At 36.3% G+C, this 26,448-nt stretch overlaps 1 protein-coding gene across 3 annotated transcripts in view; it reads left to right on the top strand.

Moving 5' to 3' along the window:
* Window positions 1–26,448, top strand: part of SDCCAG8 (SHH signaling and ciliogenesis regulator SDCCAG8) — a 97,868-nt gene that overhangs the window by 39,906 nt on the left and 31,514 nt on the right. For all 3 annotated transcript variants that reach the window (XM_015857643.2, XM_015857638.2, XM_015857637.2), the window contains 3 exons: window positions 14,313–14,440; window positions 16,556–16,664; window positions 22,083–22,214. In XM_015857643.2, coding sequence (XP_015713129.1) covers window positions 14,313–14,440; window positions 16,556–16,664; window positions 22,083–22,214 — 369 coding nt within the window. The remainder of the gene's footprint in view (window positions 1–14,312; window positions 14,441–16,555; window positions 16,665–22,082; window positions 22,215–26,448) is intronic.

Here is a 26,448-nt window from a genome sequence, read left to right as displayed (position 1 = left end):
AGAAAATGAAATGGGCAGAAGCAGAGTGTAGATTACCTCCTTTTTGTCAAAAATGGTGGGAATTTGAAAATTAATAATAAAAAAGGGAACAGATGCAGTAACATGCCAGAGGGAGATTAATGTGGAGAGTAAAATCTGTGAGCAACAAAACTGAAGCAAACTGAATCAGTGGGAGGTGGTTGTACAATCAAAATCAGGATAAAAGAGAAATTACAAACAACCCTGCACTTGTCAAAGTAGTAGTAATGAAATCCTGACTCTGCCAGCAGCGAGAACCTGTGTTAGCACTTTGGGGTAAGGCCGGGAGCCGGGTGCCAGGTAGGAGGGCAGCGCGAGGCTGCTGGGCAGCAGCCATCGCGTGTGGAACAGATGGCGGGGAAAGCTGGCCGGGGAGGGGCTCCTTAGCAGAACTAATCAGACAGTAACAGATAGGGCAGCTGGGAGGACTGACCACCGAGAGGCAAGCGGCAGGGTAGCCGCAGCCTTCCACGATGTGTGCAGTGGTGTGCCCGTTGGTCCGAGATAAGACCTTGCAATGTCTTTCTAGGCTAAAGCTGCACAAACTTTGGGGCGGATAGAGCGCCTGGCCGCCACTTGCAGTGATGGGAGTTATGAGCTGCCTGCCTGGCCTCATGCAGCCTCCTGAGCCCCCAGCCCAGCCCTGCAAGGTGCATCAGGCTGCCCATGTCTTGCAAAGTGTTGTTTACCCTTATCCTGTCCCACAATATAAAGATGTGTGGGGTTGCATTTTGTTGTGGTGGCATGTTAAATATAGAACTTGGAGATCTGTAGAAATGCAAAAGCATGTGGATGTGGGGACTGATCCAGCAAACCGATGAGAAAACTCTGCCTTTTACCGAAATGAGGAAGAGCTGTAGGTCAGCAGCTTCCCACAGGGCTGGGCCCCACTGATCAGTGAGAAGAGTCTTCTGATGTTTTGTTTTTGCTTAGAGGAGGCACTTGCTTCTTTGTAAGCAAGAGCTTGTGAGAAGTGAATTAAGGTCTGAGCCTTCTGATCTTGAGTGACATGAAAAATATTATTCATGTAAGAAATAAAAATCAGTAAATTTTTTTGTGCAAGTAAGAGGTGGTCACATAAAGGAAGATAAGTGGTTCATACCTTAAGTCGATGACTGTCAGCTTGAAAGAGAAATGAAAACAAAATTTTATCAAGGAAAAGGGAAATAACAAAGGGAACCTGACGTACTGCTGTCCAGCTGTATTTGATCATGGCGTGGGACTCTTTTTTAAACAATTAAAAAGGGAATGTACATCTCCTGCATCTGCCTTTGAACTCGTGTATCTCTCTTTTGCAGAAGGTTTATAGCTTGGTTCAATTATTCATTTTGAGCAGGGACGGGAGGATACATTACATGGATTTGAAATAGGTGGTATAACATAGCCATATGCTATTTATGCAGCAGTTTTTTGCAATAAATCTAATTTGGTACTGTCAGAAAAAATTAGACTTATTTGATATAGCAGCACATTAGTAAATGATTGTGTTAGCTTTGAAAGTTGTCATTCACCCTACTTTACTTGCAATATAATCTTGGAAGGCTTTTTTTCCTTCCTTTTTCCCTGAGTAACTCAATGAAAATGTCTCAGTCTGTTGTGCTGCAGCTGTAGAAACTGCAAATATTTCCCCAGCTGAAAAGAAGGTCTTGCTTTAAGGTAATTGAAGGGGATGGAAGAAAGAATAACCTCTATTGTTAGCAATTATATGAATGAATAGTCGGGAGAATCAATAATGTGGGGGGATAGATAGATTTCTCCCTTTCCTATAGGTTTTCATAGTGCAGCTGAAATTGTTTATCTCATTATACAGCATGTAGATAAATTAGCTGCTCTGCGTTATTATAGAAGGTAAAATATTTTACCTGCCATGGTAAGACCATATGCTGCTTTACGAAGACTGATACTGAGTGATTTGAAATAAATCGGCTCTGTCGTGTTCTGGCAGTGCCTTTTAGAAATTTTGAAGCTTGTGAACGTTGTGTCAAGATAATGCACATTTAAATATCTTTCTATTTAATCATTAAAACATACTTAAGATTATTGTAGCAACATTAAAAGGGCACTGATGAAGTTTAAAAGAGGAAGAAAAAAGATGAGTGATCAAATAAAGAAATTCAAAATCATCTGTTAAGTTTGAACACTGGTGTCTTTTTAAATCACCTTTTTTTCCCATTTGTAAAGAATTTAAGCATGTTTTACAACTTAATTTATTGCCCTACAGCGCCAGTTTCTCAAGAAAAACAAAATGATACGTTTTCTGATTTCAATCTTAGATTTATGTAAATTTTTTCTCCGTGGCATTTAAACTGCAAGTGGTCACATCAAATTTCTCTAATGATTTCATCTTTTATACAGCGCGTCAGGTTGCTGAGGCAGCCAAAATGCTGCTGCGTGGAGAGGGTGGTTTGGGAGCAACAATACTTAGAGTGCTTGGGAGCGAGCAGTGAATTCAGATGGAATATGGAAGAGACTGCTGCAGAAAACAAGCATCTTTGGAAGGTCTTTGTTTTGAGCAGCTATTATTCAGCACTAACAGTAATAAGTTTGTGTGTGTACCAAATATTTACTTCAGTTTCATTCAAATTACGTTTTCTATTTGTGTGACTAATGACAACAGGATAATGATTTATTTTTTTTAACCATAATAATCTTTCAGACACTTGTATTCAAGGCTGCTGGGTTTTTGGCTGAATTCTCTACTGGAGAAATGTTTCTAATTTCTATCCTTGACTAGTCTGGGGTTTTTCTCTCAAGTCTATGTGAAAGCTCGATTTTACAATAAGCTGAAATATTATTTTTCTATCAGTACTTGGTAATTATGAACTTAACTTTAAAAGCTGCCCTTTTAAAAGCACACTGGTACTCATTTGCTGTGTGCTGTCACAGTGACTGTTTTTTTTTTTTCCCTTATGCAAAATTCTGCTCCTGGAATTCTCGCCTAGAAAATATTTCAACATAGAAACCAAAAGGTCCTTAATTAGAGACTTGATGTAACTTGACATTTAAGAGCATCAACCTGAGGGTTGTCATCTCTGTGGAAGGTAGCTTGTGGATGGAGGAAGGAAGGCAGGCAAATTACCTGAGCATGCCAGCATTGGCTGCTCTGCTGCTCTTGCCACTCCTGCACTTGGTACCCTGGTGCCGCTGACTGGCTGGGGGGAAATGTGAGCTGGGAGAAGCCTGTCCTAAGTGAGCAGATGAGTGCTGCTTCTGCCGTCGGCTGCTCAACAGAGCTGACCTCCTTTCCCTGTCTATGCTGGCAGCCTGGCGAGTTTAGTAGCATGCTGCCATTGGTTGCCCCTGTGGTATCCTAGTGATTCAAGTATCAAACTCTGCTTTTGCAGAAACAGGAGCAACTGTTCCTGATTAGCTGCTCCTCGTTGTTCAGATACCTTCTACAGGGCTCAAAATAAGGATTAAATGTTTCATTGTCATTATGTGGGACAATGCTGTGTACTTGGTTTGTCCCAAAGTTCCTCTTCCACTTCTAGTGCTTTTGTTGACTTGCCTGTAGTTTCCTGAGGAAGAAGATCATAACATCAGAAAACATTTACTTGCAAATGCAGAGACTAATCCCTGTGTAAGGAATGTATCAGTGTTAAGTTATTATTGAGCTAAACTTACATAGTACTTGTCAATGCAATTTTTATTAGAGTCAAATTCAGACTTAACATAAGTATAACTGCATTTCTGCTAATGAGATTGGATTAGCTCTTGGATTTGCTCCCAGAAAGCTTTACTTTAAATTCATTAATATTTTTTTTTCACAGAGTAATAAAATGCTTGTTTTGTTATAATTTCTTAAAACTGAAATATGTATTTATATATTTTTTTGTACTAAATTTAATCTTGGTGAAATAATTTTTACCCCTCTTCCCCCCCCAACTTTTTAATGGATGCCCAAGATGCAGGCAGTTAAATTGAAAGTTGTTTCTTATTTTAGAAGAGTGAAACTGTCGAGGAGGTTAGTTAATAATTCAGGAGCTTGTAGCTATCAGAATCTATTCCTGAAAAGAAATACAGGCACAGGACTTGCTAAAAATAATGTATCCTGTTGACAATATGAATTTAATCTCAGCTCTTACAAAGAATCTTTACAATTCATCCAAATATGTGTAAGGCAGTATTTTAACAAAGACATACACGTGTGTTTACAAGGCTTAAAATCAGGAAAAAATATTCAAGTTATTTTTTTGTCCTTAAACAGTGTTGCATTTTAAACATCTGTAGGTAAATCTGGAAACTCATAAGCTTAGTTGGATGGTCCTATTTTATTTTATTTTTTTGCATTCTCAGTCAATATCTTTGTTGCACAGTGTTAAAATGAATCAAAATCATTTATTATATTTATTGTCATATTTTTTCCTTTTTCACTTCTTCATATAGCTTTGCAAGGTCTTCTCAGGGATTATTCCAGTCTTTGCAGGGAGGCATACATACATGAAGAAAAGCATATTAGCTGCTGGAGTTAATAAATGACTAAAGTATCTTATTTTACTTTTATATTATTTCTCTTAAACCCTAGACTGATCTTCATAAATAGAGAACTTCATCTTCTGCTGGTTAGCAGAAGTGGATTTAAATCCACACCGACAGTTCATTTGACAATGACCTTGAGGGGCTTTGCTTCTTGAAGAAGAAAGCAGAAGCTTGCGGTAAACAAAGTTCACTTCTGACAGATGGATTGAATGACAGAAAGGTTGCGAGTGCCAGAATAGCCCTGGCAGAGGAGGAAATGTTCAGTGGAATCCAACAGGAGAGGAGGTGTGAACAGGTGCAGGGTTGCTGACGGAAGGGGAACCAGATGGAAGGAGCCAGAGCCAGTTTATTTAAAGGAAAAGGCAGAAAACACTGAAAGGCTGTGCGATCAGTGGCTAAAAGTGTGCATGGAAGAAGGTAAAAATTCACAAAGCAAAACTGCACAGTGGGATATCTAGCACTTAACATAACGGTAGTAATTTGTGAGTTCAGTTTTAAAGTTGCTACTGAAACATGTTTCTCCTTAAATCTTGACAGCATAAAGAAGAGATTAATAACCAGACTAAAATAGAAAACAACTAACCAACCCTTGACTAGTATCCTACTTGTCCATTATTTCTAATATTAATGTGCAGTGTTTCAGTCAGGATGACACCAAAATTATGCCACAATGAAGGATCCATAAGGCTGGATTTTTGTCTTTTGACTCATCTGTCTGTACCTAGTTCCTGTGATATGTGGGCATATAGACATGTTTTTTATCGGTATGTTTCTGTTACATCAAAGCAAGTCAACATCAAGTATAATGTAGGATTAGCATAATATTTACTTGATCTTGCTTTTTGGTCACAGCATTGTCAGATTGCTGGAATGTGTGGTATTTTGCTGTAGAATGGAGGAGAAGTCTAGCTTGCCCTAGATTAAATGTCTTAACAATAAAAGTTATCCTTCAGATTGTCTTCATGAGGAACTGATCATTGTGTGAAGTTCTACTTCTTCCCAGGCTGTTCATTTGAAGCAGAGAGTAATGTTCCTCAGTTCTTAACTTCAGCAGTAGACGGGGAGAGTTAACAGCTTCAGAGCATCAGACCTGTGGCTAATATGGTAGCTTGACTGGAAGTTGTGTCTCTGCCCAAACAGAATGTCTGAAAAATTTGAGGTGGCTGTTCAGCAGGCATTCAGAGTGCATCTGTGATCTACTGGATCATTCAACTGTGCTGATCTGATGCGGATCAGGTGTGGCTGCACAGTCACTTTTCTTCTGAATTAGCCAGAGCATGCAATGCGCTGCTTATGCTGACTTTATGCCAGCTGCAGGGGGACAGATGATACCTGATTCAGCACAAAGCTTGCTGGTATAAAATTAGTGTACCAAAATCACTGGATTTTTTTTTTTTTCTAAACAAATTAAAAATGACAGACTGCATTCATAGCAAATCAGATCTCTGCATCATTTAGCTGCATCATTTTTTGATTCAACAGTAGGAGCTTGAAGTCTGGATGTACTGTATCAACAAGCTGAGCCTTGGTGTACAGATTTACAATGGTTCTGATGTAGTCTAAGTCTGTGCTGCTACTGAAAAGGCAATTCCCTGGAGTGAATAACATGTGGCTTTGCTTGGCCACATACCCACACATCTCCAGGCCCTTGTTTAGGTTAATACCAGCAACTGTGTGATCAGGGAGTTCAGGGATTCTTTTGAAAAACAATTATTTGCTCCTGGAGAATTTGTATGAATGCTGATCATCAGAGGACAAAAAGAACGCACCTTAAACTGGCAATGTTGCCTTAGATTGGCTTAAAACTGTTACAAAACCATATCATAAGAGACTGCTGGTACCAAAATTAGGAACAGCAATAAGTAAAAAACAAAACAAAACAAATATATATAGATATACATTTTAAGTATAAAGAAAATAATTTATGTAACTGTGTATGAAGTAAAAATCTATGTGAAGCAAACATTTCAACCTTAAGCCATCTTTGAAACTGGCTTGTGGAACAAAGAGCAAAGAAGGAAAGAATATTTTGTAGAAAAGAGCACAATACTGTGAAGTGCTTAGTGCTATGCACTGGCTTGACTAAAACCACTTCTTCTCGTGTAGTATCTTCCTGTGAATCTTCTATGCTGTACTTAATTGCATGTTCCTTTGTGGTCTTATCAGCCAAGTAATTCCCAGTCTGATGGTAACACCATTTACAGATTGAATGCAAGGTGTGTATCTTGCAGGCAAAGCTTGTGGATGTTCCAGATAAAGAAACTTTTCTTTCTTTCCTAGCAGTGAATGAGAAGGCAAGTTAATGTTTAGCTGTGGCTTGGCATACATTGAAATACCCAAACTTAAAAGGAGTTACAGTCTACATTGAGAAACTAGCATTTTTCAGTGTATATCCTTTGAAGGAAAAACACTAAAGTAATGGAGTATTGTTATAGATTATTTATTTGAAAATTATGTATTTTATGTTGATTTTAACACCAGTGAGAAATGCAGTCTTTTCATTTTGTTAATAGATCCAGTACATAGCAATAGGTGGAGCACCAGTAGTGCGAATTTTGAAACTAATGGTTTTAAAACTTCTTCATACTGTATAAGCTTTTGTAGAAATAATGCTCTGTGTTTCTCAATTCATATTCCCTTAAAACTTTTCATCTTTTACTTGCCCATCATCATTATCTCTATTATAGTTAGCGGTAAGTTTTGAAGTAGTTTTCAAGCATAGTAAATAATAAAAAATAGAGTTCTTTTCATTTGCAGTCATTAACTAATAACATATTCTGATGCCTCTGACAGGACTTAAAGGTCAAAATCACAGTCTGGACTTTGCATTTTATTTTTTTTTTGTAGAACTTATAATACTGTATACTACATAAAGTACAAACATCTATAGGAGTTATAAGCACTTTCCAGCTGCTGTAAATATATTTCAAGTAGAGGAAACAGGGAGAAAAAAATGCAGTGGAAACAAGGAAGGCGTACGCACTAAGTTTCCATCTCAGCAAAACTGAAATTCTCAGAATAAGCAGAATGTTGTATAACAAGGTTTAAATTATTTGGATTCCGGGAAAGGGAATGGATTTATAGGACATATTATATTATTCGCGTTGTGGGGAAAATAGTTGTAAGTAAGGTTATCAAATATTTCTATCTATTCTCTTGAGAAAGTTGGAAATATAGACAGAGCTTTGTCATGACTTGCTTTCTCCCCCAAAAATGTTCCTTAGGTTCAAGATGTTTTTGTGAAGTAAGAGTACCTGGGGAGGGTTGTCTTTTCTGGTTGCTTGTCTCATATAGGATAGTGAAAAATTTTGTTTCGTTCATAAACCTACTTTTAAGATGTTTCTACTTTATAGTGATTTCCATACTGTCTTCTTCTCTTGCAGGTCTTTATTTGAAAAGTTTAATAGATTTGAATGTTGAATTTCATACCACTTTTAAATGCTTATCTTAAGGCATAACTTTTGTAATTGCTTTCAGTAACTTCTTCTTCACATACTTATGAGAAGAAAACTCTGATACTTCATTGTTTTACAAAGGTCTCTGTATCTACCAATGAATTTAAGTAGGCGTCTTTTATTGTAAAAACAAAAATCTCATAAGCATCACTTCTCACAAATAAGACTGTTTGCATTCTTAAAAATCAAGCATTCCTCTGGTTTTACCAACTAAAGTATTAACTGAATCTCTGCAAAATGTGACCGTACAAATGTTGCTTGTACTGAAGCTCATGAAACACAGTGTGCTGGCTGGGGCAGATTCCAGAAACTTGAGCTTTCCACTGAGAAGACCTGGCAGCCAGCTCCAGAATCAGCATCCGGTCAGCTCCCAGAAACAGACAGAAAGAGCAACTCAGTGGGTAATTCCCACAATGGGATACAGGAAGAGCAATTTTTCAGCTTCTTGGAGGGATTTGAAAAAGTGACCTGATCATGACGCTTTTACAAGTCATTTCTATATAATTCTTCCACTTGCATGCATGCAAACATCTTTTTTTTTTTTTTTTTTTTTTTTCCTTTTTTTTTTGGATATCAGAAATATCCCTGTCATGTCTGTCCTTCTGCCCTGTAAGAGAACTGAGCACCATAAAATCTGGCCAGCCCAAACACAGCGTGGGGAGTTTACACAAGTAGGGAAAAATCAATACATCTATTGGAAAAAAATAAAATAAAATGGAGAGAAAATACAAAATTTACATTGTTTCATAAGAGGAGAACATGAAACACACTGCCCAGCTGTGTCTTCAGTCATAGCAGTCCTCAGTATTAACAGGGATCAATTAGATGATGATAATAGGTAGACCTTATAAAAGAAGATAACCAATGAGCACTAAACAAAAGGTTTCTAGAAGCTTGACTGAAGAGAAAGGTATTTTTCTTAAAATTCTAAGTCTTATTACTTACCAGACCCTAAAATATGAGCATGTTACGTACTTACTTGTAACTTTTTAAGATATGGTAATAAATAACTTTATGTCGTGACTATATTTAAAACCAACATTTACTTCTTTATCTGCAGAATTTGGAATCTTATTGTGTTGTATTTCCTTACCTTAATTATTTGGAACACTAAAACTTCAGATAACAAGTTTATAGAGTTATGCTCTCCATTATAAAATAAATAACCTGATAGAATACTGTAGTGATGATCAACTGGGAGACCCATCTGAAGGCAGTTTTCAAAGTTGTTTTGTGTTACTAGAAATTAATTTAAGACTAAACCTTGGAAGAATGGCTTCTTGATACTTTTGAGTTTCTTTTATTATTTTAGAACCAACTGTTAAGGTTTCTCTTCTCATCAGAAAAAAAAAATCCTTATCCTTCTTTGTATGTCATAAAGTTGCATATGGAGCACATAAAGAAGAAATTTGTTAAGTATTGTGAAGCAAACAATTATTTTATTTTATATACCTTCATCTATGACCTTTATTACTACTTGAATGCTTTCTGTTATTGTAGTAGGAACTATATTTTTCTAATATTCCACATAATAGGAAATACACATAGACACTGTAACCTCTTGTTTCAGATTTTCTTTTTTCTTTTTTCTTTTTTTTTTTACTCTGCATGTTTTGTTGCCTGAAAGAAGAGCAAGGTTGTCGTCTGATTTTCTGTTCTTCTCTTGATACCTGTAGCTGGAAGAATATGAGCAGCCTGTAAGGAGATGGTTCAGAAAGCTGCTTGTTATGCTTATTAGGACAGTCTGTTAGACTTGTGTCATGGAAAGCTTGCGAAATAGACTGTATAAAAAACTTCTGAACCTTTGTATCCTGAGCTGTTGGCTGTGATCCTTGAAGTTTCCAGTACACACAGATTTTCAGGTCCTTTCATTTCAATTGATTTTAGTTGTCCGCAGGCCAATTGTTTTGTAAAGAATTTTGTAGGAATTCAGTGCTTAAGTACCTTCTCTAAACTGTTCTTCCATTTGATAAATGGGTAGCACAAACTTCTGAGTATTGTCAAAAATTCTTGACAAGCTAAGGGAGTCCTCAGTTTTGTGCTGCCCATCTTAGGACAGTATTTGCTGTGCAGTAGTTCACAGTGCTGGACTTGTTGGCTGCTGGTTACCTGGGAATGGGTTCAATTCATGCTTGACCACTAGGCATGTAGGAGAAGTACTAGGTTCCACTGTGCCTTTTGCTGCGGTGTCTGGAACTGGCTGTTATGGAGACCAGCATTCCTAGTTGTTCTGGTATCGTAAGCATTTGGTACGATAATGCAGTACTGCCAGCTACTCTTTAACAGTTTATGAACTCCAGTTTAAAAAAAAATAAATAATATATATATACATATATATAGAAGCCTACAAGATTTTGTAATTAAATATTTAATTAGCAAGAAATGAAGATGTCAGAAATAAGATTATGATAACCCCTTATGTGCTGCAGAACTTACATAATTGTTGGAGTATTTTAATTTGTTCACTTAAGTTCATAGTCCTTACTAATGGATCCATTAGCTTTTTACAAAATGCCACATAGCGGATCTCATGGAAAAATCAAACCATCAATATAGGGAGCATGGTTGTTTCAACATCGTAGTTGCTTTGTGACGAGGCTTACTGGCAACTTCCAGAGTCAAAGGCCTAATTCTGTGCTGTGATTCATCTTGTGTTCCCTTAATTTGGTTTTTTACTCCTGGCAAAGCAAAATTTGTGCAGACTTATTTACTACTAAATTGCACTTTGAAATTCAAAGTCGTATCAATCTAAGTTTTGTTCTTTTGTAGGCAAAAAATCAATTTATTGGTGAAATTAGACTTCCACATCACTAATAGTTAAATTCTTTTTTCCCTTTACTTGGATAAACATAGTCTTCTGTGAAAACTGGACCTGTGAACTAGTTTTCATTTACTAGTGATAGGGAAGTTTTGTTTCTTTGCTTGTTTTGCTGACTCAAATTGAGCCAATGTGCTTTACATTTTAGCTGGAGATCACGTGAATTTTCACTTGGTTTTCAGCAAGGGTTTTTTATGGCTTGCAAGTTATGTCAGTCCTGTTTTTTATCTTCCTGTTGTGTGAGCTACAGCTCATTGTGGCCTTCGTTTTGTCAAGAATTATTTAGAAAGCAAGAATTATTTAGAAACATGTTAACTAAGTGGTCTGCCCTTGACAGCAATAACCAGGCCCAGGGCAATTGGTGCTCCAAGAAAATCATGGTGGAAAGCTTGTAGTTCAGAACAGCGGTAGAGGAGAGCTTAAGTTTGTCTCCTTTCTTCTGACTACATGGCACAAAAAAAAAAATGAAAATCACTATGAGTTTAGTACTTCTGCTTTAGGGAAATTGCCAATATAATGGCCAAATCCATTAGCTTTTACTCAGTGTTTCAGAATGGATACTGTTAAAGAACTTCAATTTTGGCTACTTTCTGTTTTCAGTGTTTTCATTCTGTTGGACAACAGACTGCAGCTCACCTGTTCTCTATTGTTTTCATTGTTAGCTATAGTTGACACTTCTAAAAGAAAATCTGGTACAATTAATCTTAAGCTATCATTTCTGATTCTGATCTTACTTGCGTCATCAAAACTGGACTTTACATTTCACTGTCTTTGCATTTTCCCTTCGTCAATATGAGAAATGTTGAAGCTATTGGAATAGAAAACTTCTAGTGCTTGGAGGAGCCTAACATTTTACTGTCTAGATAGAGTTAAAAGCTTTTATTTTTCTTAAACCAAGCTCATTTTCTTTCGCAACTCAGAGTAATTGCAACTAAGTAGCCGTTGTTAAACCTTCAAAGACTTTTGCCTTCCTCATCTGCTGGTTGTAGCAGGAACGCTACCAGTAGTTCTAAAATTTCTTGGGTCTTTTTATACATGCTTTATGTATATTATTTTATACCTTAAGGAAAAAACTATACATATTTATATATATTTGGGACATTTTACTTAAGAGAGCAGAGAGACCGAAGTAAGGGGGCAGGGAGGGTGTCAGATCTGTTTGTGAGTGATTAACCACTAAGTTCAGATAACTTTGACTCCAAGAAGTGTTTTGTTCCTCAGCAGCTCTAAGCACCTCAGGTCTTGGTCTTTGTTGACACTGGATATGTCTTAGCCTCCAGAATACTGAGACTAATCAGCTACCGTTCTGCTTAAAGACTTACATCTATCTTCATACTCTTCTAGTCTGGTTTGTATGCATTACATTAAGTCACTGATTTTCACCCATCTCTGTACACTTCAGATATAAGGGGCTTGTTATGCATCCGCTGTTTCTGAGCTCCTGTTCGTTTACATTTACAGTAGGTAGCCTAGGTGCATTGCTTTTTTTGGTGAATCCCCTTAGCAATAGGATGTTCTCCATTCATTTTGAACTCTCCAATAGCATGAGTTCTTGTTAGACAGGAGGGACCCTATCAATAAGAAACAGACCTGTACAGATTTATCTTGGTAGCTTCAGCTCTCAGTAGTTTAGAGCCAGCCAGCTAGCTGCATTCCAGATGACAACTTAGTTCCCAACAGCCATCTCAACGCAAAGTTACTATTAAACAAATACTGTTAATGCCACTTTCTGCTGCTGAAAGTGTCTGGGGGATATGTGAGGTGCTAGTGCATTTTTTTTTAACAGTCTGTGGGTCATGACAGCTATCTGAAGGCAAAAGACATTTGGAAATGGAAGGAAGGGGTTGTTAGATACATGTGTGTGTGTGTATATATATATATATATATTTCCTATATATGTGTATATATATATATATGTTCTATATATGTTTATATGTATATATGTATTTTCCCTCCAGCAAATATGAAATGTTTTTTCATATTAAAGTTTTCCAGGTTTGGAGCTTATACTTAGGAACTGATGTAAGTATCGCTCCTTAGTACCAATATATTTACAAGGTAATTCTTAGAGTGATGTGATAAAGTGTAAAGGAATGCTTGAAATATCCTTGAACAATGTGCTTTGTTTTTTTTAAAGCTATAATATTCCTGCTATTGAAGTGTATTATCTCTGTCAAATCACTCAGTCCCACCTCAGAAAAAGCTGTCTGTGATTTCAAAGGGAGTTTTGCCTCAGGTACTGCTTGCAACATCAGGACCAGGAATTAGTGTAATGTGACCCACCATTTGTATTGCTTTGGGGTAAATTTAAGAGAGAAGATTTAACATTGTGTATGTCATGCTGAGATATTGCAATATCTTGGATGGGTTATTAGGCACTGATCCAAAGGTTAAGTGCAGCAGCCACATGAGACGTGGCTTTATCCTTACATGATCTGTGCCCGTGTTCTATTTTGTAGTCCCCTGAAATGGGAATTATCACTAGAATAAAACAACAGATTTTCAGGACTTCATTGAAATCTACTGTAAGCTACAAAACATAGTTTCAGAGCAGAATTGTGCGTGTATATATGTCCTTTGAAATCTAGAAATCAGTCCTCATATGTGTGAAATTTTGAATCTGGCTCCAAATATGTACCAGAAAAATATTTATGACCTCTGGGGAAGTCTAGATATAAATTTGTGGTTGAGGACCTTTTCTAATTTATATGCATATATCTTTTTTTTGTTTCTTATTTTCCATGCTGTTTTTGCTTGGCTTGCATTAAATAAAATGCTTCAATGGAGTGTGGTAGTCTAGCATTTGTTTTGCCTCAGGAGTAGATTGCCCCATCTTGCATATCTGGTCAAGTAAATTGCTCTCTTGCCTGTGTACTTCGATAATAGTACTGTGCTTTAGACCTTCCTGTACAGCCCCCCAGTGAGAAGGGCTGCAAGGGGCTGGGCCTGTGTGGCACTAACAGGCTTCTGCATTGTAATGGATGCATTCATCTCCTATTTACATAAATTAATAGTTAAAACTTGTTTGGTTGCTTAAGAAAACTCATTAGGCTTTTAGAGTAGCTGAATTATGAGCACTGTGGCAATTGCTCCCATTGACTTGTCTCCTGCTGGTTCACTGGGAACCAGTCCATCTCAGGGTCAGGTCCCTGAGTTTCCTTACAGAATTAAACAGATAGCATTTAAAAGAAAATACAGATAGTCTGTTCAATGCAAAATGCATGTTGGGGAGGTTCCTTACAAAAAAGAAGTTGTGTTTAAATTAAAAAATAATAATAATAAAAATTATGGTCTTAATGGCTTATTTTCACTCAGGAATTAGGTCATATTTTTTTACTCATTTTCTACTAGTCACTAGAGAAATTCTGACATTGTAAGAGAAAGGTCAGCTTGCTTAACCTGCAGTGGGATAAAAATGATTCCTGTGAAAAGCCTGGTCAGATTTTGAGGTTTGTTTTTCTTAATTGAATATTCTGCTTTGCCTTTTTACCTTATTTTATCAAATTTACATTTTTTTTTCCTATATGTATATTTTTTAATAGATTGGAGAAAGAGAGCATTCAGCGCAGCATTAGCAATCAAGCAAAGGCCCGAGCCCTTCAGGCCCAGCAAAGAGAGCAGGAGCTGACACAGAAGATGCAGCAAATGGAGGCCCAGCATGAGAAAACTGGTAGGTGGTAGGGAAAGATTAGAGCCTGGGCACTCACTCACAAGCCAGGCCCACGCCTTACTGTGAAATGACATCAGGAACACCTGTAACCTTTGGCTGGCCGAAGGGAGCAGATGCTAACTACACCGGAGATTCCGAATTACATATTAGTTAGCGTTTAAAAGAGAAAATGGAAAGTATTGCCCACTGTCTGTTGATTTCAGAGTGCTGCTCTCACATCTGTTGCACCATCTGGATTATGAGTTTATTTACCTGTGTTCAAGAAACGTAAAGCTGAGAGAGACCACAACAAAGTAGAAAAACAAAGGGCTTGTTTTTGGCTGGATTTTCAGGCACACATGTTATATAAAGAAAATAGCATCAGAAGCTCTGCGGGAAATGCTCTGAGCTTACAGTTAAAGTCTCCTGAATAGCATTGAACAGTTCCCACAGTACACACATTATAGCTACTCTAAAAGCTTAATGAGTTTGCTTCGGCATCCAAACTGGAGAAAAGCTTTAGCCATTAATCGGTTCTTAATTCACTGTCGCAGCTGGATGTAATTCACTGGCTCCAAATTGATATGTTCCTTTATTTAATCTTTGCAGCCTCAAACATTTTTAGCATTAGTATGAGCCCCCTCCCAACAATAAGAAAGATATTTAATCCCTTGCATACTTCAGTTTGTCATAATAGGAGACCCCATTGTATTGACTTAGCAGATCAATAGCTTCTAACCTTAATCTGTGAGTAAAAATGGGTTTTACTAAACAAAACAAAACAAAAACCCTTTTGTTATTTTGATATGCCAATAAAATTAACAAAGGGTCATATTATAAACAAAAAATAATTTTTAGGGAGGTAGCCTCTGAGCATAGAAAGGAGGAGAAGCTTCAGCTGTTATGGAGCATGATGTATTCATATCTTTAAAGAAATAGCATTCTTATTCACCAGTCTTCTAATATCTTCAGAAAAATGAAGTAGCCTGTGTTACTCCTTAGCAGTGCCAATTAATACCTGAAGAAGCAGGCACATTTACACCTCCCATTTATTTATTCATTTATTTATTCATTTATTTATTCATTTATTTATTCATTTATTTATTCATTTATTTATTTATTTATTTATTTATTTATTTATTTTCCTTTTTTGCAGCCTTATCACAGTACTTGAGGACCTTATTTTGTGTTCAGGGAATGCAAACAAATGTTATAGCTACTCCCTACACAGTAAGAGAAAAGAAGCACTCAGAATCAGAGAATTGCTGCTCTAGCCAGCACATCTGCATATGACCAAGTGTAACTTTGCACAAGAGATGTGTAACTTACCCTCCTGGTGTATTAATTATCCCAGTACATAAAAATGAAACAACTTTGAGGCTGAGTATGTCTCTAATAATATAAAGAAGTGTTGAAAATAAAGAAACCCTTGTGTATTATGATCTTTCATGTTTATAGGAAATTTGGGTAGCAGTTCTCTATACTTCTCTGAGTCATTTTAAAGGTAGGAATCAAGAAAAAATATTTTGCACTATCTTTCTCTTGGAACAATAAGGTTTTTTATTTCTAGGTCAAGAGTTTTGGTGTAGCCCAAGATATTAGTAGCTGAAAATGATTTTATAAGAACTGGATAAGTCTGGTATCTGATCATAAGAGACAACATAAATTACAGTAAGCACAGGGCATTGTAAATAAAATAACTGCTTTCTAGAAGGACAAAATAATGCACTTTATAGTCAGCATGTTTGGATTACTAGCATATTCTCTGCACCAGGTGAGCAAGCAAAAGGATGCTAAGGCTACTAATTTTATTCCTCCCAGAAATATCAGTAACCTTCCAGCTGAAAAGTAAAACCACTGGATGAGATATGTCGTTTTTACAGGGATTCCTGTCACACAAGACTCGATTCGATGGTCACATCACTTTAATGCTTTAGGTTAGCTTATTCTGACATACAGACTTTACTTGGTGAATGGTGATGTTATAAATCCATATGCATGTAGCTGAAGTATAAAAAAGCATACCAAAAACATTGATACCTAAACAAAAGAAGAATGTTAAATAGTTTCTAAATTCTCTTTATATTTATGTAATTATAAAATAATTTTCTAGTATCCTAATTTTATTATTTCTAGTAAACGAACTGGACTCATTGCTGACCTCCCAGAAAACATTCATAGCAAAATTAAAGAAAGAATGTTGTTTGTTGGCTAGCAAGTTGGAGCAAATGTCAGAAAAATACAGGTTAGTATATTTTCTTATCCTACCCCCTTTACTATTTTGACATGCTTCCTTATTTTATATTTGACTTTTAATATTTGTTATTGTTCATCTTGTCCCAGATATTGCACATCCTCTCAATATAATACATGTCATTAAACTAACATGGATGGGTTTTTTTTCCAAGATGGTTCTCATTTTCTACTTTTCAGATGATGTTTGTGGCTATTAATTTAATCTTTTTGGTTTTAGATAATTCCCAGTGTAAAAATTGCTTCCTATATTATTTCAAATGTTCTTATTCTTAATATGAGAAGTATAAAGTTGTTAGTGGAACTACGGTTCCAGTTAATCTGAATCTGTATTGAAACTAGTAAATATTTAAAGCTCTCAAAACCGTAATGTGTTGGTTTAGTTATTTACTTAAAGCTCCATTCATAATAGTACACACTGAATAATTATCTCTGAAAAATTTGTTGTCAGAATTGCTTGTCATTGAAGCTCTGATTCTGCTGTTGATTATTATGTGGTTCTCTCATTTAAAATCAGTTGTAGGGCTAAGTTACAAAACCATTAAAAATTCTGAAGTACAATAAAAACTAGAAGCGATAACTGGTTTAATAAATGCGAAAGTATGAAGGTAACTATTTAAAAACTAAGTTCTATAAGACAGGACTATTACAGTTCCAGGCCTCATTTTCCTTCCTCGTCATTAATTTAATGTTGCGTATTTTTCAGTATGAAAGTAGACTTTGTTGAAACTTTCTGCAAGGTCTTATTAAGGGCACTGTCAAAAAAGGCTGAAATGGTGAGGTAGTATTCTGTGACTTCTGTAAATTTCATGCAAAATGAATTTGGCAGTTAAAGGCAGGATTCTTGTATGGCTTATGTGAAGTAAGAGAAGCATTCAGCAAAGATAAAACTGGTTTTCAAGATAGGTTTCTTCTTCTGGGTGGATTTAATTATCCCGTTGAACTAACAACAGGGTCAACACTCACTCAGGGGGAGAACTCATTTATCCCAATATCCTGTCTCCAGGGATGATCAAAGGGGACTGATATAAGTAGATGATGCTTTCCACAGGTACTGCCTCCACTGGCTATCCTACTTTCCACAGAATAAGAGGTGTTGACTAGCTGTTAAGTAGCTGAAGTTGGGAGATGAATCCCACCATGAGTATTCGGGGAAGAAACTAGAAACTTAAGGAAATATAAGCCATCTTCCCCTGCAAATGTTGTGATGGGTGTTTGAGAGAGAAGCAAACAGAATTTTTCTTCTGAAAAAGCAGGGCTCCACTGCTAAAGTAATATGAAATCTAAACAGATTCAAACCATATCATTATTCCAGCAATAAAAATGCACACAGACTTTGTTGCTAGAGCTCAGAATCACAGACTAGTAACTGTAAAAGGATAAAGGAAAGACAGAAAACATACTGTGAAAACACATTATTCTCTGAAAATAAATACCAGAGATTGCCAAGTGTTTCTCCACCTAGCAGCATTAGCTGACTATGTCAAGAACCTGAAAGGGGAGAAGAAGCTCTCTTGGATCTCCATAAAGTTGTATACTTTCCACAAGAAACACTATGGAAGTTTTGAGAAATGGCCCCAAAATGGTTTGAGATTGCCTGCGTTGGAGTGGGAGCTGTTGCAGGCAGTAAAAGAAATGGACAAATATGTACGGGGAAAAAGTGTATGAAAAGGAGAACTGAAAGGTGAAACTGGAGATGGTCTGAAGTGGTGACTTAGTGAATGCTTCAAGAATGATGTGGTAAGAAGATCAGATGCAGAAAATGGCTTAAACTGGGTTTAAAATTCATGGAAATTCTTTAGCTTTCAGTAGCATCACTCCAAAAGGCACTCTCCACACTCCTTCTCTCGTGATACAGTGTGAAGCTGCAGTTCTGGGATAGAATGCTGTACCTTTGTGCTCAAAAAAATAATTTAAAAAAAAAAGTAAATCTTTTTTGGAAGATGTTATAGCTTAAGTCTTATGTACATTAGTAAAAGCAGATCAAACTATTATTAAGAAGAGATATGAGAGTAACTTCATGTTTTTCTTCTAGAAAGAAAAGGGTCCACTTCTAATGAAAGGCATTTCAAATTTGTTTTTGATGACTACATCTTTTCACTACTTAAGTGGGATACCTCTGGGTTGCATGTTTTTGTATTAAATGCAGGCTTTCTGATAGATGTAATATATTTTTTTTACAACCTAACCGCTTCGATAGTATTAAAAAAAAATCAGGAAGACAACTTCAGACAAATTATAAACCCCTCAAACCGTGCAAAAAGAAGGTAATGTCTGAGAAGGTTTTTGTATGCAAAGGCGTGTTTAAACCATAGTCTTTTGTTGATTTCTTCTTTTATTTTTTTATTAATTTTCTTCAATTGTCACTATCTGAGTTTCTAGGTTGTGGATTAATGCTTAACACTGCCCACTGTGTATTTGTCATTTGCGTTTTGTAATTAAGGGGAACAATGGGAATCCATTGGGTCTCGTTATATATAATGGTTGGTTTAATTTGTTTCACTTCTATCTTGTTAATTGTAAATTGATCATTAAGATTTGAATTCTAATCTGTCACCAGGGTTGTGAGTATTGAAGCTAGAGCAATGATCCTGGTTTTAATCACTGATGATGAGAAACAAATTTTATAATTTTGGTACATATTGCAGTTCATATATTTTAACACTGTATTTTATGGTGTTATAAATATTGTTAAATGACTTTTAGTGTAGTTTTACTGTTTGGACTATAATGTATAAATTATATTACTGTTTTGGCAACAGTAGGCATCCAACTGTGTGAGTTTAATTGAAGTAAAGAACACACACCCGGCTGAACTATTTTTCTGCGGGTTGGTTGACTGCAGTCAATTGCACTTCGATACAATGAGCAGAGTGTTTGCTTAGGGCAGCCGTGTGAAGATGTGAAACAGTCTCTGTCTGAGAGATGAATCGTTAAAATAACATACAGTGGTACTCATCGAGATAGAAGAAAATATTTTACAGCATATATTTAATGTATCTAATTGCTGTACAAGTAAATAACTGGTTTTAAGGGCAGGAAAAGACAATGCTTAAAAAAGCCAGCCTCTTTGCTTTGACTCCTAGTGCTGCAATGCAAAAGATAATTCAGGGGAGTAAAGGCAGCTTTGCCACCTTAATACTAAAAAATCAGATCATCCTAAAAATATCCTATGTCTGACTTTAAGCTACAACTATTTAACATTTACTGGTTCTTTGCCTTTTTATCTGAATGTTTTGGGTGAGCCTGTTATTTTTGTGGTATTTTTTCCAAGATTGTCCCAACAGGTGTGGTAGGGGTATAAATACAACTTGCTTCTTGAGTTGTCTTGTACAGTAGATGGCTGGATCCAGGGGCATAGGGGTTTTTTCTGTTGTTACCTCCTTCAGCAATTACTTTGAATACAGCTGTGTGAGCAGAGCTATTTAGGATCATTTGTGCAGACCATGTACTGCCCCTGGCTGACTGCTCATAGTGTAAATTTGCTATCATGGTGGTTTAGGCTTATTTACGGGTATGTTCTTATTACCCAACGATGTTGAAATTGTTTAAAAATCATGTAGAATTGACTGCTCTTCAATAAACTTTGGAAACTGACAATACAGGCAGTATCTTTGTCAGACAATGATGCAAACTCAGTGTGCATGTTGTTAGGGACCAGTGTTCTATTTTAATACCAACACATGAACTTCTTAATATGGACTTCAGTAGGCATTCTACCATTCCTGTATGCTGCTTTCTAAAATTTCAGTGTCGTGAAATATTTATTTAATATTTAACTTAGAATGGCCATTGTGTAAATAGTATTTAAACTGGAATAAATGTAGGTTTTCTGTTGAGTTCTTCAGCTGTAATTGCGAAAGAGATGTATTAGAGAGGCTGTTACCTCAGATCTCTGGTGTGCTGCTTTGCAATGGACCTTTACCTTTATCTGCTGATTGCCTTTCTTACAACATCAGTACAAATGAAAGACTGCGTTCATCCTGTGTGATAAGAAATGCTCCATACTTTTTGTTACTGACATTTTGCAGTTACTAGTATTTATGTTAAAAGTTAAGAATTAGATTTGAGTTACTTCCCGATAGTATCCTGTATGCTGTTAGGAAGCTTCCCATTTACTCATTCATCTAAGTTCGATGTGAACATCAGTGTGACTCTGATGTATTTTTCATCGTTGTTCCATAATAGAGCCATAACTTCATATTTAAATTCAATTATTTACAGTCTTCTTCCAAAGTTGCCCTTGCTAAGTTCTTTCAGATTCACAGATGATATCCTGTATTGTTCTCCATTTAAATACGAAAAGATTATGTTGTCATTTCCAGATCTGTCTTGTCAGTGTAACAACATGTTTTTGAAGAAGTATTTATTCCCCCTGCACTTTGTTATGTGTTTCAGAATGTCAGTTGTTGTTGCATTCTGTAACAGCCAGGAAGGTAAAGTCTCTTCATTCTGTATCTGCAGCATATTTAAGTTTATGATTTAAAGATATCTCTGAAGCTTTTTAACCTCAAGATCTGGAGTGGCAGATGCCATAAAACAAATTTGCCTGCTTTTGATTCTTACGTTCTGATGGTATAGCAGATTCTGACATGTTCTCATTAACCTTTTCCAAGGAGTTAAACTGTACAAGTGCATAATGTATATTTTATCACAATTTTATATGAGATCTTTTCCTGATATTAAGAAACAGCTCATGCCTGTTTCTCCATGGGCTGATGGTTAGAGATGTAGCAAGTAACAGTCCCAGGTCATTCATGGATCTGGTGTCTCTGCTCACCCGTGAAGAATAAGAATTGCTAGAAAGTGACTAAATTTCTTAAAGGCTCTGCCAAGCCTTATGTAGATTAGAGTGTGTGTATGATTTGTACATTGTTGCTTTGATTAACTTTCCTCTTTTTATTTATTTTTTTAATGTATCATGCAGTATTTTGGGCACACCAGGGCGATAAAGTTTCTAAAACAGTAGTACTATTCAGAGTTCAACCTGTGCAGTACAATAAGGGTTGAAAAAGTTTCTAGTAGCCATTTTTTGAATTAGATATTGGCATTTACCAACAAAGAACTTGAAAGGAGTTTTCAAAATGCTTAACAAGCATGAATTTACATGTATTGATGATGTTTAATAGCAGCACCTAATGTCAAATGACATGCCTGTTTAAATGAAACTGAAATTAGCATAGCCAACCTGTGACTAATTGACATATTTACCAGACACACTGCAGCTTCATGTTCTTTCATTTTAAGATTATTTGAAGTGGTTTCTTGTTTCTGGAAGTTCTAGTAATAGCCTGTTTATGCATTATATTTATCATATATGGAATTTCATAAATGCTGAAGCCACATATTGATGGCACGCTGCAGGATGAAATCTGACAACATCCATCATCACTGTGTTTTACTTCTGTAGATCTAAAGTCAACCAGCTTAGTCAGGAAAAAGAGTATCTTCTTGGCAGATTGGAGAAGATGCAGAAACGAAATGATGAATTGGACCAACAGTGTATCCAGCATGGGAGAATGCATGAGAGGATGAAGTCAAGGTAGGAGGTCCTGTTAATCTGTCAGCAGGTGGTATGCTATACTGTTACCTGTTATGCTGTAAACATAAAAATGACACTAAATTGAAAGTAATGGTCTTGCTTTATGAAAATGACCACCCTTCCCCCCACCCCTTTCAGCATTCTGTCAAGTTTGTGGTGCATTTTTTTTTGTAACATCTTTTGCTCGTGCCACTTTGGATAAATAAAAGGAAAACTTGAACAGCATAGTCTTCCAAAGAATTTAAGCCTGCCACATATGTGTGTGGGCTGCTTCGGCTGTTCTCTGTTCTAACTTGGATGAATTGTCTTACCATACCAAAAAAAAGAGGAGGGAAGAGAGGGCTGAGGAGAAGAGGAGGTTATTTAGTAGTGTGAAGGTAGATTACAGATGTGGATTCTGTAATGCCATGTAATGATTTTTTCAATATTGCCAACTTATGTTTCTTGGTAATATTTAACTTATATAAACAAACAAACAAAAATTGTTGAGGGTCTTATTATCCGAGAGCTATTGATTGCATCCAGGTACCTCTAGCCTTTTCAAAGGAGTACTGACTTCTTGGGAATAACTGGGAGCAGCTAAAGTGAAATATTACCACTGATATACATTCTGGCCAGTATCCAGACTACCTTGTGCTGTGATCTGCATTAGATAGTCTTAAAGATCACTCTGGAGGCTTTTCTTCTTGGTACCAGAAGGATGTTATACCCTCTTGCTCTGTTTTTCAGTCTGTTTTGAGTCTAATGGTCTCTGAGGGGAGCTGAGGAGTGGCTGGGGAGATGGGAGAAGTAGGGAAGATTGCATTTCTGCAAGTCCGGTTGACCTGGCTACTTCTTTCTTGTCAGTACTAAAAGACAAGGTTCAGTTTAAGCTCATTTGAGCTAGGTAGTCCTGACAGAGTAAAAGTTTATGGTCTGTTTTTGACACGAGAGTACCTGACAAGAACATAGCTTGCATGTACTGAATCTTCCAGTCCTGCTTGTTCATTCCAGCTGTGGTCTCTGTCTGTCCACTGTTTCTTGCAAACTCTCGTTGTTTTCTTTCTGGTTAGGTCCCTCTCTTTATCTTTTCAGATTTCTGTTTGAGCCTCATCTTGTTCTTTTGTAACCCAGAACTGCTTTAATTTTTTACAGCTTAGAGAACAAAGAAACTCAAAATACCTACATGATTGTCTCCCATCTATGTGACCAAGTATTTTTCCATTGATCTTACCTCCTCTTTGTTTTCTTGTGGTGGATTTTTCACATTTGGGCAACACACATGGAGGACTCAGTTTTACTTGTAGGGGGGAAAAAATCCACCTTTTTTTTTTTTTTTCTTTTTCCTTAGCTGTTCCCCTGTATTATTAGTATCTTGGTGAATTTAAAATTTCTTTGTAAGTTTTTTGGAGAACCCTTCCTTTATGTAAGAACCAAATGGACCTAGTGGAAAATGTTGTTCATTCTCTGCAGCAGCAGCAATGACTATACAGTAGAAAAGATTGAAAGCATTAATCCAGAACAGAAAAGTGGTTTGAAAGCAGAGCGGTCATGCTGCAGGCAGTGCCCTACCTTCTGCTGCTGTTTTGATAACGGCAAGGAGAGAAAACAGCACAGTGATAATGTTTGTCACATTAAATATTTTAGAATATTTAAATGTGGCAGAGATTATCAAGCATTCGAATCATGGCCAGTAACAGCATTTTAAGAGAGGGCTTTTCTAACATATTTTTAATTATGATTTTACACTGCATTTATTTAAAATCCAGGTAATTAATGACAAAGCTGCTATTATAATCTGCTTTAAAAATTCAGTGTAATCTGCTTTTAGTTTCCATGTCAAAACTGTAATGGATTCTTACTTGCCAACTGCTATAAATTGGCTATGAACTATTCTAAGTGAAGAAAAACAGCAAGTCTAACTTGTACAAAAAATGAATATCACGCTTCTTTCTATATAAGTCAAAGGACTCCCACCAAATAAAACACAGCCATTTTTCTCTTCTGATTTTGGAAACAAAGGTTTATCAGTGCTATTTAGCAAAACAGAGAAGAACAAATAGTGTGTTTTGCCTCAGATTTCCACCAGTTAGGTACAAATAAGCACAACTTGTCATTAAGGCTCATTGCTTCTTATTGCAAAGATATGTTTTCTCTTTTTATTCAGCCACCAGTACTCTTGGTCTCCTTACAATGCAACCATGTGCAGCAGGTTCCTCCCTGATTTTCTTTATATTTTTATTCTGCCTCTTTATTCTTTAGTTTCTTGTAGCAAAATTGTTTTGACTTAAATCTTGAACTTAATATTGCATTTGATTAATAAGAAATGTTTGCATAGTACTTAAGAAGTCTGTCACTACTTGTTTTCTGCTGTGAAAACACAGTGGGCCCTGATGTAACTGCTTTGTGGAAGGAGCAAGACCTAATATATATACCTAATATGCATCCCTTTATGTTTTTTTGCTCAGTGAAATGCAGCATTAAAAAAGGTAGACATCCATCTAAATGACTGGAGTTGGTGATTTGCTTAGCTATTTAAGTTATCTCAGAAGTATTAGATAGCATGACAGTAGGCTGCGCATGTGGAAGCGAGCTGATCCATCTCAGTGCCTTTACAGGTATGGCTGTTGGAGAAATAAAATCTTCTCTTTAATGTGCCAAAGAGCACATTGGTAGCAATTTTCAACTTGAAAGCAAATTTTATGATTAAATTTTTCAGATTCTGTAGATAAGTGTTCATAGTAGAATTTAGCAGATAGAAGGAAGTATGGAATTTTGAAGACCCAAATGATGTGTGCATTGTGGATTGATATCTTCAAGTAGCAGAAGAAAATCACAAGCGTTCAATTTCCTTTTTTAAAGATGAACCAATTATGCCTTTATATCGAAGAACAAGAAGGAGTACGTGAATAATATGTTGTATGAAGTATAATGTTTTTTTGAAACATTATTAATAAAACAATTCTAGAAGCTTATGATTGGATGTATCCAAACTAATTTTCAAACTGCTATTTGTAGGTAGAATCAAGGAGCTATAAGTTTTCCCTAGAATTCCTATCTGATGATTAGAGCTGGTATTTTTTCCTTTAATGTGTGTGTGATCACTGTTTGATCGACGCAACATCAGTCATACATGTTATACACATTTAACTGGGGCTTTTTGTCATGGTGCTTTGGGGGAGGCAGTAGTGTTGTGTGTATTTCAACTGTATTTTTGGGAGCTGAAGTTAAAAAGAAGAGCCTGCAGGACTGGCAGTTTGGGGCAGATGTGTGTCTATTCCTCAGGCATCAGTGGTTGCAAGTTAACTATAAAAATGTTACAGCCATCTGTGTAACAAGACGGCAGAGATCTGCTCTTGCCTGTTACTATAAATAAGAAGGAGATTTGTTTGACTTCATAGACATTGGATTTATAAAGACTCTATGTGTCAAATTGTAACTACGTGCCATGTTGCTGAGATGTGTCTGCAGCCAACTACCTGGGGTGTCTTCCCCTTCAGAGATTCTAGTGGAGCGCAGCAACTGTGCAGAAATGTCTGTATACCACAATGTGTGAGAAATTATATTTGTTTTCCACCTATGGGGAAATGTATGATTCTTATGGATAAGCTTATCTGTAAGAGTATCTAAAATGGATTCTTAAGTGGACCACTATAGGAGTTAGAGAGAATAAATGATGCTTAGATTGACAGTAATTTGAACGTTTTTTCCCCCATTAATTTTTTTGTTGCTGTTACTAAGTGAAGTGTGAGAGATCTCATATGCATGAGAGAACACATATATATGAGAATTGAGACACAAATTGAGAATATACCAGCCATTTCAAGTAGCTGAAATCATAATAGCTGACTTGCTGTCACACTATGGAATAGAAATTTGGAGTTTCTCTGGTAGATCTCCAGTGAAATTGAATAAAATTATTTCTTGATAACTGAATCTATTAACTTGAATTACATATTTTACATTTCCTTTCTAAGCCATACAATTATAGTTCATGTATTTTTTTTTTCTGTTTGTTTTGTTTTGTTTTTCTGTAAATGTTGATGAGTAGAAAAACTCAGTTTCGACCATTGCTTAGAAGGCCTTTTAGTTTCCCAATCCAATGGAATAATTGTTACCTTAGTCTTAATAGCCTAAGCATCTGTTTTGAAATGCAGTTACAGAATAAAAAATGCTTTAATTTGCATCTTTTTAGTTTAAAAGGCATTAATTTTTATATTGAGAATAGTGAAAAACTCTCAGCTCTATTCAGAAT

This window comes from Coturnix japonica, chromosome 3, assembly GCF_001577835.2.
Source record: "Coturnix japonica isolate 7356 chromosome 3, Coturnix japonica 2.1, whole genome shotgun sequence".
In the NCBI taxonomy this organism is placed as follows: Eukaryota; Metazoa; Chordata; class Aves; order Galliformes; family Phasianidae; genus Coturnix; species Coturnix japonica.
Note: the sequence above shows the minus strand (reverse complement) of the source record. Positions and strands in the feature narration are given on the sequence as shown.